The 15,490-nt window shown below is 31.5% G+C and overlaps 2 protein-coding genes and 1 pseudogene across 2 annotated transcripts; 2 read left to right on the top strand and 1 right to left on the bottom strand.

Annotated features, from left to right (window-relative positions):
- Nucleotides 1-597: 597 nt before the first annotated feature.
- Nucleotides 598-4,803, top strand: LOC101262000 (probable ATP synthase 24 kDa subunit, mitochondrial). Its single transcript, XM_004253213.4, has 7 exons — nt 598-885; nt 1,613-1,709; nt 2,678-2,822; nt 3,328-3,438; nt 3,848-3,994; nt 4,221-4,343; nt 4,446-4,803. Exons 1-7 carry the CDS (start codon nt 844-846, stop codon nt 4,507-4,509), a joined length of 729 nt encoding a protein of 242 aa, XP_004253261.1. The 5' UTR covers nt 598-843; the 3' UTR covers nt 4,510-4,803.
- Nucleotides 4,804-5,369: 566 nt separating this feature from the next.
- LOC101263801 (sugar transport protein 12-like) lies at nt 5,370-7,073 on the bottom strand (annotated as a pseudogene).
- Nucleotides 7,074-9,388: 2,315 nt separating this feature from the next.
- Nucleotides 9,389-12,667, top strand: LOC138347922 (protein FAR1-RELATED SEQUENCE 5-like). Its single transcript, XM_069296533.1, has one exon. It carries the CDS (start codon nt 9,939-9,941, stop codon nt 12,093-12,095), a length of 2,157 nt encoding a protein of 718 aa, XP_069152634.1. The 5' UTR covers nt 9,389-9,938; the 3' UTR covers nt 12,096-12,667.
- The last annotated feature ends 2,823 nt before the right edge of the window (nt 12,668-15,490 follow it).

Raw genomic sequence — 15,490 nt, 5'->3', positions numbered from 1 at the left:
TAAGCGAAATTATTCGTCGGGTCCGTCTGATAAGCAACCTTAGAATAGATAATGATGGACTTCCAACGACAACAACAATAACATACAGAAATTCCACAAGTAAAATATGAGATAGGTAGAATCTAACATACTTTACTATTACCTCGTGGAGATACAGAGGTTGTTTTCAAAAGCCCCAATGTAATAATAATAATAATGAAATTATTTGGTGTATGTACTTTTATTTATAGATTTTTGGTCAATTCATTGGATTAAAAATGATATATACTATAAAACACATGTTTGGTTTAAAATAGATAAATTGGCAACACTTTTTTTTTATCCATTTTAATCTTGTCTTTGTTAAAAAAATTTGGGAGAAAAATATTAAAGAAGGGCAAATGTATCATTCTGTCTTCAATCCTCGAAATAATAATTTTGAAATTGTTATCCAACTTCAAAATGAGAAAATAATACTACCTAATTATGAGATTAACTAATCTCAAAATAAAAAAATCCATCTAAATGTTAGAATAAACTAATTTCCAATCTATATCTCAAAACAGTAATTCCTCATCTCACCAATAACACGACCCCAAAAGTGGGGATGAAAAGTGTGAGAATACAAAGTTGAGTGCCAAATGTGAAAGAAAGGCAAAAGTATAGAGGGGGAAAACAATAATAAAGGAGTAGGAACAGAGCAACGACGTCGTAGAATATCTTTTGCCCTCGTCCCTCTGAAAGCTGAAATGAAGCAGTACTAGGTCAAGATCAAAAGCCACACTCAACGAAAACAGAGAGCTTTCTCCTCAAGAGGTGAACGAACACTCCGATAGAGAAATCGCTTCACTTGGAATTTCATCAATGGCACTCGCTTCTCGCTTGCTATCCAGATCCACTCGCCAGGTACAATTGGATCTAATCGATTTTTTCCCCTTTTTTTATCCGGCGAATGGTTATGTTTCATGATTTGTTTGATCTGATTGCGGATTAAAGGGTTAATGTTCATTATTTGTTGTGTGCGGAGTGTAGTTTTTGACCGGTTGAACTGAATTTAGTTGGATTTAAGAGAGATGCATTTGGCACAGTAAATGTAATCGGATTTATAATTGTGGTTCCTTAGGATTAAGCACATTTTAGGTTTCATTGAGATTGTTATTGCCTTCTTGAGATTGACGCATGATTGATTGAATAACCCTTTTCAAAAGAATATTTGTTGTTTTCATTACTGGTTGGTTTTTAATCACCTTCTTTTTTGCTTTTAGGAAATAAATTTGGTTTTCTATGTTTTTTATTTTCCTCCTGTTGTGTTTTTTCTTCGGGGAAAGATTCTATCTGTCGATTATCACTTAGGAGCTGAATTTGATGTTCCTACCATTGCCTACTTATGTTGTTCCTTTGAACAGCACGCGTCCATAAGGAAGTGGCGGTTAGGAGAACAACCTCTGCTGCTCTATGTGGTCATTTAGCTTTTGAGTAATTTAGGCTACACCTTCTTTGAGCTGTTAGGATGTGTCTAGGTCTGAAACAGAATTTTTCAGTAAAATGTTGGGATGTAGATGTGATTGGATATGCTTGTGTAATATGTACCTTGTCCAGATGTCTACTCCGATTAATAAATGTAGTTTTGCAGCTATGCGCTGGTCAGGTTGTTCTTCGACCCGAGCATGCAGTTCCAATTCGTTCCTTTGCCAAAGAAGCTGCTGCCCCCACTACACTGAAGGGAGACCGTAAGTATTTCAGGATGTTCTTTATTGATACTTGCTTGAAGAGACAACCTTTGCTGAAACTTGATGATCGTGATTTTTTTTGCTGACTTAGTTTCTTTTTCATTTTGTTTTTCATTTATCTTGTCTGTGTATCAGAACTCAGAAACTTTGAAGGAATCAGCTTTAATATATTTTCTGCTTTGTTCATTATGTGGTAATTCTGTTGGTATTTTTTTTAATGTAACTTCAGTATTTTAACCTAGATTTAATAGCATAAACAAGACTAAAATAAGGTGGAAGTATGACTAAGGAACACCATCATGGATTCTTGTTACCTTGGAACTTGTTAAGAATGCCTATGCATGTGCATGCTGTGTATGGATATTCTGCTCTTAATTGTTGCTTTCTGATTGAGTATTGCCGCCAACACCATCCTTTAGCTGCATGAGTTAAGTCTCATCTACTTTTCTAATAGCATAATGCTTTTCCTCATTATAAGTTGTATGTAAGACGCATCTGGTATCCTTTTTATCTCAATGAAGTAGTTCAACACTAAGACACTTTATGCTCCTAGATAGGTGTTTGCAGGACCAATATAGAGTTTAAGTTTCCATTATTTAAAAAAAAGTACCAATATAGAGTTTTAGTTTGGTCTTGGTATCTAATTCACCTGTCTCTCCATTGATAGTGTATGCTTTCAGATAGCTTTTCTTCAACTTCATTTATTTGTTTCGACTAACTAGGGAAATCTTGTGCCAGAAAATCCCTAATGGGTTAGTGTTTTAGAAATGCTATATTCTTTTTCGTGTCAGGCCTGATCAAAACTGTCCTCTTAGTGTCTTGTCACCTGACCTAATAATTCTGTCTGTCTTGGTAATAGTATGTTGAATTTTTTCTGGCAATCAAACTGGGCTTGTACTATTGCAATGTTGTTTGAATCTGTGTATTGTTGCATTGCTGTGACACTGACTTTCTGTGTGCTTATGAAGAGGTATTGAAGGACATCTTTTATGAGGTTAAGAACAAGCTTGAGACAGCAATTGGTGTCCTACGAAAGGAGAAGATCACCATAGATCCAGAAGATCCTGCTGCTGTATCTGAGTATGCAAAAGTCATGAAGTCTGTTAGACAAAAGTAGGATATCTAACTTTTTCTTATGAAGTTCATTTTTAGTTTGTAAATACCAGAGAAACAGTTCAGCACTTGGTGGCTGACCTAAACTCTGATAGCACGTGGCTCAGGATTCATATTGAACATCCTACTCAGCTGTTCATTTGAACGCTGGCTATTCCTAAATTTAGTTCTTGTTACCATTAATGTGCTTTGCCATTACGTTTTGATGCTTGCTGGAGATGGACCATATTTAGTTTGTAAACCATCTATTAATAATGTGAAAATAGGTCCGTCCTTGTTTATTTTGTTTGGTGTCCCAGTAATTCTTTTACGTTGATCCACATTATACTACCTTAATTCATCAAGAATCACATGTTATTTTCATGTACCTGAAGGTAGTAACCTCTATTTTATTGCATGGCCAAACAGTACATAGTTTAATTTATCGATATGCATGCTGCATTATTTGGTTAGTTTCCATATTTTTTTGATCAATTACTTATGTTATAATTTCCCATGTTTGCAGGGCTAATCTCTTATCAGAGTCTGAAATTATTAAGTTCAACATCGAAGTAGAAACACATGAAATTCCAGATGCCCGAACATATTTGTTGAAACTGAAGGAGATGCGTGTGAAGTATGCATTTTAATGCTTATCTTTTACCTGCTAGTATAATATTTCATGAGTTATGTGAGTTATCAAGTAACATGCTTTTGGTATTTACAAAAATAAGATGGTATGCTTCTTTATCAATTAGTAAATAAATAATGAGGCGGTATCCTACCATGAATTCTGAAATCTGAACATGATTCCTAATGTTGCAATTTTACTAACTTCAATAATGGGTTTGGTGCAAGAAAGCGGCTATGTGCTTTAATTTCAAACCTGCTTTCTCATATTACCAGTAATTATTGCTTTATTGAGTAATTGTGTTTTCCTCTCTTGTTCCATGCCTCTCATAGACAGACATTTTATTCGTCCTTTAGGCACAAGATGCATCAGCACTTCTTCACTCCCCTTTCTTTTTCATCTATTATTTGCGCAGGAGAGGCCTCATTGATTCTCAAGGTATAGAGGATTTGCAGATGGCAGCATTAGATAAAGTTGAGAAAGAATTAAAAAAACCACTGCTGAGGAACAACGAAAAGGGAATAGCTCTTCTTAAAGCTGAGTTTGATAAGATCAACCAGAAGTAAGCTTCCGTATTCAGACGTTAATTGATTCTATTTTCAAGTGTTTAAATTTTTAATTTTCTATTAACTTTTGAGGAGCAGTTGGTTGCTCGTTTGTGAATGATCAAAACTAGCATCCTAAAGACCTGTGGCCTATTTTACTCAGCAGGTCACTGTGATTCAGATGATATATGATTTAGAGTTTATGTAGGTAATTGATCATCAATGTTTTTATTAATGCCCTAGGCTTGGCATTCGTAAAGAAGAGATGCCAAAATACGAAGAACAGTTGGAGCTGAAGATTGCAAAGGCACAGTTAGAAGAACTGAAAAAGGATGCTCTTGAAGCTATGGAAACTCAGAAGAAGAGGTAATAAATGGGGCTTTGCTTGCTCATTCTCTTACCTCTACATGTATGTTGTGTTATTTGTGTTTTTTGCAGATTTTGAATTTGAATCCTCTGTACTCGCAGGGAGGAGTTCAAGGATGAGGAGATGCCCACTGTGAAGTCTTTGGACATCAGAAACTTCATTTAGAAAATGACATTTGTTATTTTCCTTTTGCACCTTGTTGATCTTGTGCTACCCTTGAACATAAATTTTAATATCCCTAAAAATGTAGTTGTACCAGACACATCCAAGAGGCTGCCTTTCTGAATAATAAGAGTTCTGACCAAGAAATTAGCTTTTGATATAATTTTGGGGCCTGAGCATCTTTATCTCTGCTCCTTATTTTGCAACTGATCTTGGTCAGTTGTTTTTTGCACTCTGTACTTAAGATACATGATTGTATCAAATGTTTTAATTTTTGATGCTTTTGTGATGGCTTTACTCTTCTTGTGCTCGTTGTCATTGCTTGCATGCTTTTTCTGCTTCAACAGTTTATGGTCTTCTCTAAATAAACTTCTTTTTCTTATATTATAATATTGGAAATTTGTAAATTTACAAGTAATTGTCCTTGAAATATCAGTAATAGGTTACTGTTATAACACCTATTCAACTCTCATTGATATCAGAATAATTGACATATTCAACCCTCATCACCTTCACGGATGATAAAGACGACAATCTTCGATCTATCTGATGGCACTTGCGCAGACTCGTGAGGTACGTCAGGGATGGGGTTTGCTTCTCTCGAAAATTGATTTAACATATATTTATTACAATAAAAATGGTGTTATATATTTAATATTTTAGAATATGTATTAACATGTAAGTAATAAATTTTTGTTGCTACATATTTGGTAGTGATGAATGCCAAGTATATTGCTACAAGGCAAGTGTCCAGAACTAATATATTATATACCCATATTCCATTATCACGGTAGGTAATTAGAAATTAAAAAACTCGAATATATTGCACATAAAGAACACTCGTATGTAAAATTAACAAGAAATTCAACAACATAAAAAAACAGAGATAATATTATATTATAGTTTTAAAAAAATGGCTATCCTAAAACAATAAACTATGTGGCAATCCTAGACGATTTCCTTTGCAGGTGATTGTGCATCCATGTAATCCTTCCAGTACCAATGCTCTCCCCACACTCGAGACATCTCTTCAATCGGTATATTCTTCGTTTCGGGCACGTAAAAGTAGACAAACAGAGTCATTATGAACACAAAGACTGCAACAACCCAAACTTCATCCAGCACAACATCTTCAAGAAAACTTGTGCCACTGCAAACGTGAATAACATGTTCATGGATACAGTGACGCTTTGTGCTGCAGATCGAACTTCCAACGGAGAAATCTCACTTGGAATTAACCATGCCAATGGACCCCATGAGAATGCAAAGGCAACTACGAATACACATATGCACAGAACCACTAATTTTGCGTAGCTTTGAGGCAAAACAGTGTCTAGCACCCCTGTAGTTCCGAATTTCCACCTGCTACTAATGCTTGGAATACACGCCACCCGTGAGAAGAAGTACTTTCCTTCCATACCTGTCTGTACAGTACACTGAAATAATTGACAGCCCCCGTGATGACAGCGGACATGAGGGAAGCGTTGGCCTTAAACCCTAGCGTTTGAAAAAGCACGGGAGCATAGAACATGACCACGTTAATCCCTGTTAGCTGCTGGAATGTCGGAATCAGAGTCGATAAAATCAACTGGGGTTTGTACTTTCTGACTCTGAGAAGGACTTTCCATGGGTGTTGTACTTTGTTAGATGCTTCACTCGCCTCCACGAGGTCCTTCAATTCAGCATCGATGTTGTCAACTCCCCTGATTTTTTTCAAGAGTTGCTCTGCCTCCTCTGATTTACCCCTTTGGATGAGCGAACTGGGACTATCGTCTAGAAACAAGGACGAAATCAAAATAACTAATGCTGGCACAGCTGCACCACCTCCAGCCCCAACCAGCAGAGATCTTGTTAGTAAGGAAATTGACGATATTAGCTATCAAGATCCCGATGGTGATTGCCAATTGGAAGAGAACATTGAATGTACCCCTGTACTTGTAGGGAGCAATCTCAGATAAATAAATAGGTTCTGACTGATTAGCAAATCCGACTCCAACCCCAAGAAGGATACGACCCAAGATGAGCATGCTAATGTGGACAGCAGCAGCATTAAGAAGGGCACCAAGCAAGAAGAAGAGACCTCCAAGGAACATGGTCACTTTTCTGCCGTGTTTCTTATTAACAAAAGAAGCGACAAAGGAGGCGATGAGAGCAGCCACATAGAGAGAAGAAGTGAAAAGAGTGAGCAACTGACTGTCAAACTTGCAATACTGATTGGTGGAGGTATCGAGAGCCTCTTTGCGATAAACAGAAGGGAAGAAGAGTTTGAGAAAAGGATAACTCCCCCTGAAATTCCAATGTCGTAACCAAAGATCAACCCTCCCATTGCAGCCATGATACAAGTAAGGGCCACGTAACGTGTCAACTTCCCAGGGTACTCAGAACCCCCTTCATCTGCACCCATAAAGTTCCCACCAGCCATGATCAATTATCAATGAAAGATGTATTGTGTTTATGGTTTAGCTAAGGGTTAATAAATTGTGAACGTATGTATATATAGATGTCAATAACAAGTTTGAAAAGAAATAGGATTACTTTCTTAAAATTCTAAATTGGGTAGGATTAGACCACATATTATATTATATCCCTTTTACTATCAAATTTGGAGAACTTATGTTATGACGATTTATATATATATTTAAAATTGTTATAAAATAAGTAGCTAATTAATTTATAACAGTAAACTAAAATAAGAACATGAACAAACTAAGAGAAAATATATGTCAAACTATTTTCTTCTTATTTTTGTGAAGAATACAACTATTTATAGACAATAGCTTTCGGTGATTTTTCTTTACTATGGCTCTTAGAGGCCGTAGTTGTAGAAATTTGAAGCTTTTTCATTTTCTTTATTCGACTTATATGATCTTTTTATTACAATTAATATTTTTCGCTATGTTTTATTTCACCTTCAGTGTTTCAGTTGTGCTGATTATATTGTCTCCATCTACAATATAACAAAGCAGAAATAGGCTTCATAGTTTTCTGTCTAAAACTGAATAGTTGATCATCTACACTGATATAGCAGTATCAAATGCATATGTTGATGGAATAGATCATACAAAACTCATACATGTAAATCTGTGATTAATTCACACATATATTTAAATCTCGATTAAATTAACTTTGTGGCATTGAAGGCTTGTTTTATCTTTACTTTACTTTACTAATATAAAGGGAGAATATCAGAAAACAAATAAAAATGTGTTAATCTTTTATTACAAATGACGTATAATTTAATTAATTGTTGATTGTTGGACCCATTTCTACATGGGCAAGAGTATAGAAAGGTGAAGACGAAGGGCGGACCAACCTTTAAATAAAAGTAACAACATTACGGACCAAAAATTTTATTTTTGTATCATTTAACATTGACAAATAATGTTGAATCACGGCTATAGCATAACATTTTCAATCATATTTTGTAAAAATTTTCATTGTAAAAACAGTGTTATCTACCATATTGCCTTTTTTCTCTATCCAATAAATCCGATTCTTAATTACTATGGGAGTTCGATGGTGCGGGAATTGATATACTTTACTAATAAATGGATTTAATTACTTGTAATTGCAGAGCATGAAATTCAAAATAAAATCTCTACATTCGATATTCAATAGTATTTTATGCAAATATAGTATTAACATGCTTTATATTTAGAGTATATTTTCAAATAATCAAAAAAATAACTACTTTGTTGGCCCATGATATCACGGGCCATATCTAGTTATTTAAAAATGAGAAAATTTTGTATAATAGCAAACTAATAACCTAAAATGAATGGAGTAGTTATGGTTTGATTTAATTGTGCTCCATAGCAAACGTTTGCAAAAAATTGTCAGGCGTCTCTCTCCCAAATATCTCGCTCGCCACTCTCCTCCAATCTCTCGCTCACTTCCTCACTTTTTATACAAACACAAGTGTATAAAAATTGTTTCTAATTGTATAAAGTAGAGAAAATTGTATAAATACATATATTTTTGTTTCCCTCTCTCCCCTCTTCCAGACCTCGCTCGCCACTCTCCCAAATCTCACTCGCCACCCTCGCCTCTCTCACTTATACAAACAGAAGCGAAATGTATAAATTGTGTTTCTGTTTGTATAAAGCGTGAGAAAATTGTACATACACATGCAAGTACATATATTTTCGTCCTATACACTTGTAATTATACAATAAAAATAATCCCCTGCCCAGTTTCTTTTGTCTTTCTCTCTTTCTCGTTTTATACAATTTTCAAATTGTATCTAATTTCTCTCTTTCTCGTTTTATACAATTCAATTCATTTATATATTCCTTGTCAAGTCTCTTTTGTCTTTTTTACTTTCTCATTTTATAGAAATTCAAATTGTATATGATCGTTCTATACTTATAATAATACCATTCGTTTTATACACTTCATTTTTATACAGTTCTCTTCCCAAATGTCTTTCTCTTTCTTGTTTTATACACTTCGTTTTATACAATTTGCTTCAAATGTATATGTATAGCGAATTATACAGTTTCTATGTTTGCTATGGAGCACAATTATACGAATTTTACTATAGCATACAAATATAAATTTTTTATTTGTTATATGTAAAAATTGTCTTTAAAAATCATAACAAATAAAACCAAGCAAAATCAATCCGAAGAAAATTCATTCAACAAGAAAAACGTTAGTAGAGATTTTAGTTTATTACATTCAAATTTTCTCTTCACATTGGATTGGACAGTTGATAGAGCAATTTTTGGTACGGTTTTTTTCCGTACTGTTACAGTAAAATCTACTCCCACTATTTTAAAAAAGAGTTTAACTACTATCCACCGACGGTGGACAAAAAATTACACGGGCACATTATTTTTGGAAATATTTAATTTTTTTAATTAATATATTTTAATATTATTAATATTAAAATAAAAATAATAACATAGTGTTATATGGTAACTTGAATTATAAATTAATTGTACAAATTTAATTAGGATTCTTATTTGTCTTACCAAAAATAAAAAATACATAATTTCTTGTGTTTTCTTAGTTGTATTAACGTTCTTCTTTTTCTACATAAACCATTGAAGCAACCAACTATCCACCATTGAAGCAATTTGAAACAATTATCATGGTAGCGTTTTCCTCGTATATCTTTTTTTACATAACTTATTAAGTCTTTTTCGCAACATGAATAAACGTTTCAAAGAAATATTCTTGTTTTAATGTATGAAGAAATTTATGTTTTGTAGTGATGAAGATATTTAAAGAATACGTTTAAGAACTTTTTAGCAAATTGAAGAAGTTCAATACATTAGCCATGAAAAATATTTAAAATTTTAAAGCTAACTTACCCTATCAGTCTAATATCTAATAATTGTGTATTGCAGGAAACTTTTGAAATCTCTAATTTAGAAGAGCAAAATGCAGAAGGAATTGAAGATTCCTTGGAGGATATAGAAAGCAACATGAATGCAGTTGTATCTTTTGTTCCTCAACTAGGTGAGCAAGAATTAAGAGAGCCTTACATCGGTATGGAATTTCAATCACTTGATACTGGATTTAAATTTTATCTTGATTATGCTCATCGTAATGGTTTTAGTGTGCGCAAAAATCGAATTAGTAGATCAAGAAAAGATAAATCCATTATTGGTCAAGAGTTTGTTTGTTCAAAAGAAGGATTTCGTTCAAAAAAATGTCTTGAGAGTAATAAGCAACGAGATGAGACTAGAGAGGGGTGCAAAGTGATGATATATATGTCAAAGAAAGAAGAAGAAAAGTGGGTTATAGCTAGGCTTGTCTTGAATCATAATCATGAACTTGCTTCTCCTAATAGTCAGAAATTCTTGCGATCAAAAAGAAAAAAATCAGAGGCTCAAAAAAATCTTATTGATCTCTTAAATAATTCTGGTATTCGTCCAAGTAAAATCGCATCAGTGTTAACTACTCAGGCGGAAGGCATAGAGAATCTCAATATAACTGGACGAGATATTCAGAATTATTTGAGCACTAAAAGGCAAAATTGTCTTGAGAAAGGAGATGCACAATTGATGTTGAAATACTTTCAAAAGCGACAATCTGATAGCCCAGGATTCTTTTATGCAATACAAATGGATGTGGAGGGTCATTTAGCTAATTGTTTTTGGGTAGATGCTAGGTCTAGGATAACTTACAAGAATTTTGGAGATGTTGTCCTATTTGATCCTACATACTTGACAAATAAATATAAGATGCCTTTTGTTCCATTTACCGGAGTTAATAACCATCACCAATCCATTTTATTTGGATGTTCTCTTCTTTGGGATGAAACGGAAGAAACTTTTCAGTGGTTACTTCATACTTGGCAAGAGGCAATGTTTGGTATTTCCCCTCGTACAATAATCACAGATCAAGATGCTGCAATAACAAATGCAGTTGCAAAGGTGTTCCCGAATAGTGCACACCATTTTTGTATGTGGCACATTGAGAAGAAGATTCCTGAATATCTAAGTCATGTTTTTCATGCATTTGATGATTTTAAAAATAAGTTTAGTAAGTGTTTACATTGTACAACAACTCCTGAGGAATTTGAAATTGCTTGGATCGATATAATGAAAATGTACAATTTAGAAGAGCATATTTGGTTGCGTAAGATATACACCATTCGCGAGAAATGGATTCCAGCATATGTGCGAACTACTTTTTGTGCTGGAATGTCAACAACTCAAAGAAGTGAAAGTATGAATAAATACTTTAAAGATTATCTTAACTCTAGTACGCCAATGAGTGTATTTGTGACGCAATATGATAAAGCTGTTGACGCTAGGTATGACAAAGTAAGGGAGAAGGATTATAAGACAAAGCATTCAAAGGCTATCTTGAAAACATTATATCCAATGGAGGATGAAGCAGCCAAAATATATACCAGAAAAATATTCCAAAAATTTCAAGAAGAGTTAATTCAATCTCAAAAATTTATTTCAGAAAAAATTGAGGTTCAGGATGGGATACATATTTATAAAGTGCATTTGTTTCAGAGAGAAACACCGACATATATTGTTAGGTTGAATCTTGAATTAAAGAATGCTACTTGTTCTTGTCATAAGTTTGAGTTCATGGGAATTTTGTGTAGACATGTGCTTATGATATTTATAAAGAAACAGATTCACTCGCTTCCACCATGTTATTTATTGGATCGATGGACAAGGTATGCAACTACAGAAAAAGCTAATGACATTTCAAGTGCAGGATCGCTTGCGTATAATCTGAAGTCTTCTACTATATGGTTTAATAACATTATGACACATTCTCTTGGGCTCTCTGAACGAGCTACTCATTCAGAAAAGCATTATAAATTTACATATCAGAAATTGTTGCAACTAAGTAAAGAACTTGATGAACTTCCATATGAGGATAATGATAATGTTTGTGATGATCAAGTTAACGAGTCAAATAATGATTTGAACTCAAGTGAACAAAGAGAAAAATTTAGTTTGCTTGACCCTCCATGCGTGGCTACTAAAGGACGTCCTCGTTCTTTGAGAATGAAAAGTGGTTTAGAAAGTTCTCAGAAGGTTAAAAGAAGCTCTTCGCTGAAATCAAAAAGAGAAACCAAAATCAGAAAAAAAGGCAAAGGAGTAAGGTAATTTTATAGTTTGATCTTTAATTTAATGTGAATTCATTGAATAAATCACATATTTCAATTATTTGCTTAATTTTCAGTTCACACATTAATGTTGAAAAGGAATTCAATAGCAGGGAAACAATCATTAATGCAGATCCTACAATGGTAAGGTTTTATTTTGATAAATTATGTGAATTTTGACTAAGACTTATTCTTATGTATCATTCTCTTTTTAGCTAACAAATTTTTCTTTTATTTAATCATTTTTAAAGGAATTCTCAGCATATTCAGAACCTTTTGAAGGGCAAAGTGGTCGTGCTGATTCATATCCAACCTCATTTATAGTGGGTTTATTTTACTGCGCTTGTATGTATTTTATTTATAGCATATATGCATTTGTAAACAATTACTGTTTCAGGATTTGATGAGAGCAACTTCGTATCCATATCAAAGAGGTTTCTAATCTACAAGGTGACTTGGAGTTTGTGGAATTTAAAACTATAAAGGATGTCTAGAGAGACAATTATTCAAAATTCATTTTGTTCTGTTTTCTTTCTTTGGCAGAATATAAATCCAGGGATATTTTTTGTTCAAGACTTTTTTTTCTTTTAAGTTTACATACAATAATTCAGAGTTTTAGCTTTAGTTTTTTTTGTTGATTGTGTTTTTATTCATAGTGAATTAGTTACTCTTTTATGCCTTCATATATGTTAGCAAGGATACTCCACTCTCTGATACATAGCAGCAGCAATAACAACATATAGCAACAAAAAATTTTCACCGAAAGAATAAAATTTGTAACCAAGCATGCAATTGTGATTAAATCATGGGCCGTATTTAATAGTGTTTGATTTTGTTTGCTTACTCTTATAAGTTTGAATATGTTGATTTTGTTGCACTTTATGTTTCTGGAATAGTTTCATATTAATATTTTGCTAGTATTGCTTCAATGGCAACAAGTACAGGTTCTTATAAAAAAAAATATGTTGGCAATGATTTTCTTTGAAGGATTGAAGTGCTTTCCAATAAGAAAACACAAGAAATTATGTATTTTTTATTTTTGGTAAGACAAATAAGAATCCTAATTAAATTTGTACAATTAATTTATAATTCAAGTTACCATATAACACTCTGTTATTATTTTTATTTTAATATTAATAATATTAAAATATATTAATTAAAAAAATTAAATATTTCCAAAAATAATATGCCCGTATAATTTTTTGTCCACCGTCGGTGGATAGTAGTTAAACTCTTTAAAAAAATAATCCTATTTTTTTATAGTTTATTTCAAAAAAGTGATTCCTTTCCTTTTTAGGTAATATTTTAATTTTATTTTTTCACGTGACATATTTAAAATCACAAGATTAAAGGGCATTTTGGTACATTTGACATAACTTTAATTTAGAATCATAAGAATAAAAAGTCTTTCTTTTTTAAAAAAAAATTCGTTTCAAGTCAAACTAGATCATCATTTTTTAAACGGAGGGAGTATATAAATTAATATAGTGGGGACCACAAAAATTTATTATTTTATAAAAATATTATTTAATTGATAAATTAAAATTTATTAATTTAAAGAATGGTTATAAGATTTAATGAAGGTTAATTTGAACATATCAGAATCATTATATTTTACTAATTTATGTATCATATTTATTGATTTCACGTAAAAATATTATATATAAAGTACAACAAATACATTCAAATCATTATATCTTACTAATTTCAATCGTATGATATTGGAATAGTAAAAATTTTAAAAATATATTATCTAACAGATTCTATTGTAGAATATTAGAAGATTATGAAGTGGGAAAAACTAATACAATGTTTGAATGCTATAAAAATATATATATTTATAAATTTAATATAAAATTATTATTTTTTAATAAACTAGATAATACATTATTATAAAATCATGACAAATTAAACGGAGAAAAGTCAATCTGAAGAAAATTTGAACGTAATTTACTAAAATTTATTCATATTTTGTCTTCACATTGGATTGGACAGTTGCTTTCTTTCTAATTCAGTTTTGACCTACTCAAAATTTTTTTTAAACACTTTCAAATTTTAGATATAAAATCTTTTTGATATTTTGAGAATTTTAATATACAATTTACTCGAAAGATTCATGTTGTACACTAACTCTTTTTTAAAAAAAAGAAAGAGAAAGAAAGTTTATGCAATCGTACAAGTAATACACTCAATTTACGTGACACTTTTTGTTTTAAGGGTCAAATAGATTAAGTTTGATGGAAAATTTTGCGCTTTGACTCTTCAATTTTTTAAATGAAATTTATATATTTGAAAATTACGTAAAAAAAATACTATAAGTAACAATAATGAATAATTCAAAATTAAATTCAAATTTTGTCTTCACGTGTCTTTTGTTATTTGGTTTATTTACAATTATTGATAGTACATATAAATTTATACCCCTTCCATCTCATATTAGATGAATACTTACTATTTTACACGATAATTAATAAATCATTGATAGATCGATCAATTTTACTATATTATCTATTGTTCATATTAATTGACCTTTTGAAAAAAAATATTTTGATCTTTGAAATTTGTTTACACTTACAAAGGCCATATTAATAGTAGGAGTATAATGAAAAACAAGCTAATTAATTCTTTTCTAATTTAATAAGTGGTCAAATAATATAAACGAAGTATTTTTAATAAAAAATTTATTTAATACGGAACGAAAGGAATAATAATTATTAGCACAAAATTTGCATTGCTATCAAAAAGTCAAATGGTACTTTCTCCATTCATTTTTATTTTTCATGTTGTATCTTTCGAAAGTTAATTTAATTAATTTTAAAGTTAAATTAAATTATATTAATTCGATAATATTAAACAAAAAATTAGATATTTAAAAGCTATAAAAAAAAGTGTTACAAATTATAATTTTTTTTACATATCAATATGATAAAAATATATATTATAAAATGTTAATAAAAAATTTTATACTTTAACTTTAAAATTAAAAATTATAAAGATTAAAAGTGGACAAATATTAGTATAAATTTATAATTATTAACACAAATTTAAAGAACTATCGAAAAGTCAACATTGTGTATATTATTAGCACAAATTCAAGGAGCTACACAAAACGGGTGCATATAATCACAAAATGCTCGAAATTCTATTTCTATCCATGAGTAGAACACGCTTTGACTTTTTTAAAAAAATAAAAAAAAGATTATCACAATGTTTAATGATACTTCCTCCGTTTTATTAAGAATAATCTAGTTTAACTTGATACGAAATTTAAAAAAATAAAAAAGACTTTTGATCATGTGGTACTATATTAAAGTTATGTCAAATACAAAAAATTGCCCTTTAATATTGTGATCTTAAAATGTCACGTGAAAAATTATTACCAAAAAAAGAAACAGA

This window comes from Solanum lycopersicum, chromosome 4 (assembly GCF_036512215.1).
Source record: "Solanum lycopersicum chromosome 4, SLM_r2.1".
Taxonomy (NCBI): domain Eukaryota; kingdom Viridiplantae; phylum Streptophyta; class Magnoliopsida; order Solanales; family Solanaceae; genus Solanum; species Solanum lycopersicum.
This window is presented reverse-complemented; position numbering and strand designations above follow the sequence as displayed.

What these genes read in the sequence shown, in the direction of transcription:
- LOC101262000 (XM_004253213.4), top strand. Translation starts at nt 844, where the DNA reads ATGGCACTCGCTTCTCGCTTGCTATCCAGATCCACTCGCCAG. An exon ending in CACTACACTGAAGGGAGACC is followed by an intron (nt 1,710 to 2,677) that starts GTAAGTATTTCA and finishes GTGCTTATGAAG; the next exon opens with AGGTATTGAAGGACATCTTT. An exon ending in CTGAAGGAGATGCGTGTGAA is followed by an intron (nt 3,439 to 3,847) that starts GTATGCATTTTA and finishes TTATTTGCGCAG; the next exon opens with GAGAGGCCTCATTGATTCTC.
- LOC138347922 (XM_069296533.1), top strand. Translation starts at nt 9,939, where the DNA reads ATGAATGCAGTTGTATCTTTTGTTCCTCAACTAGGTGAGCAAGAATTA.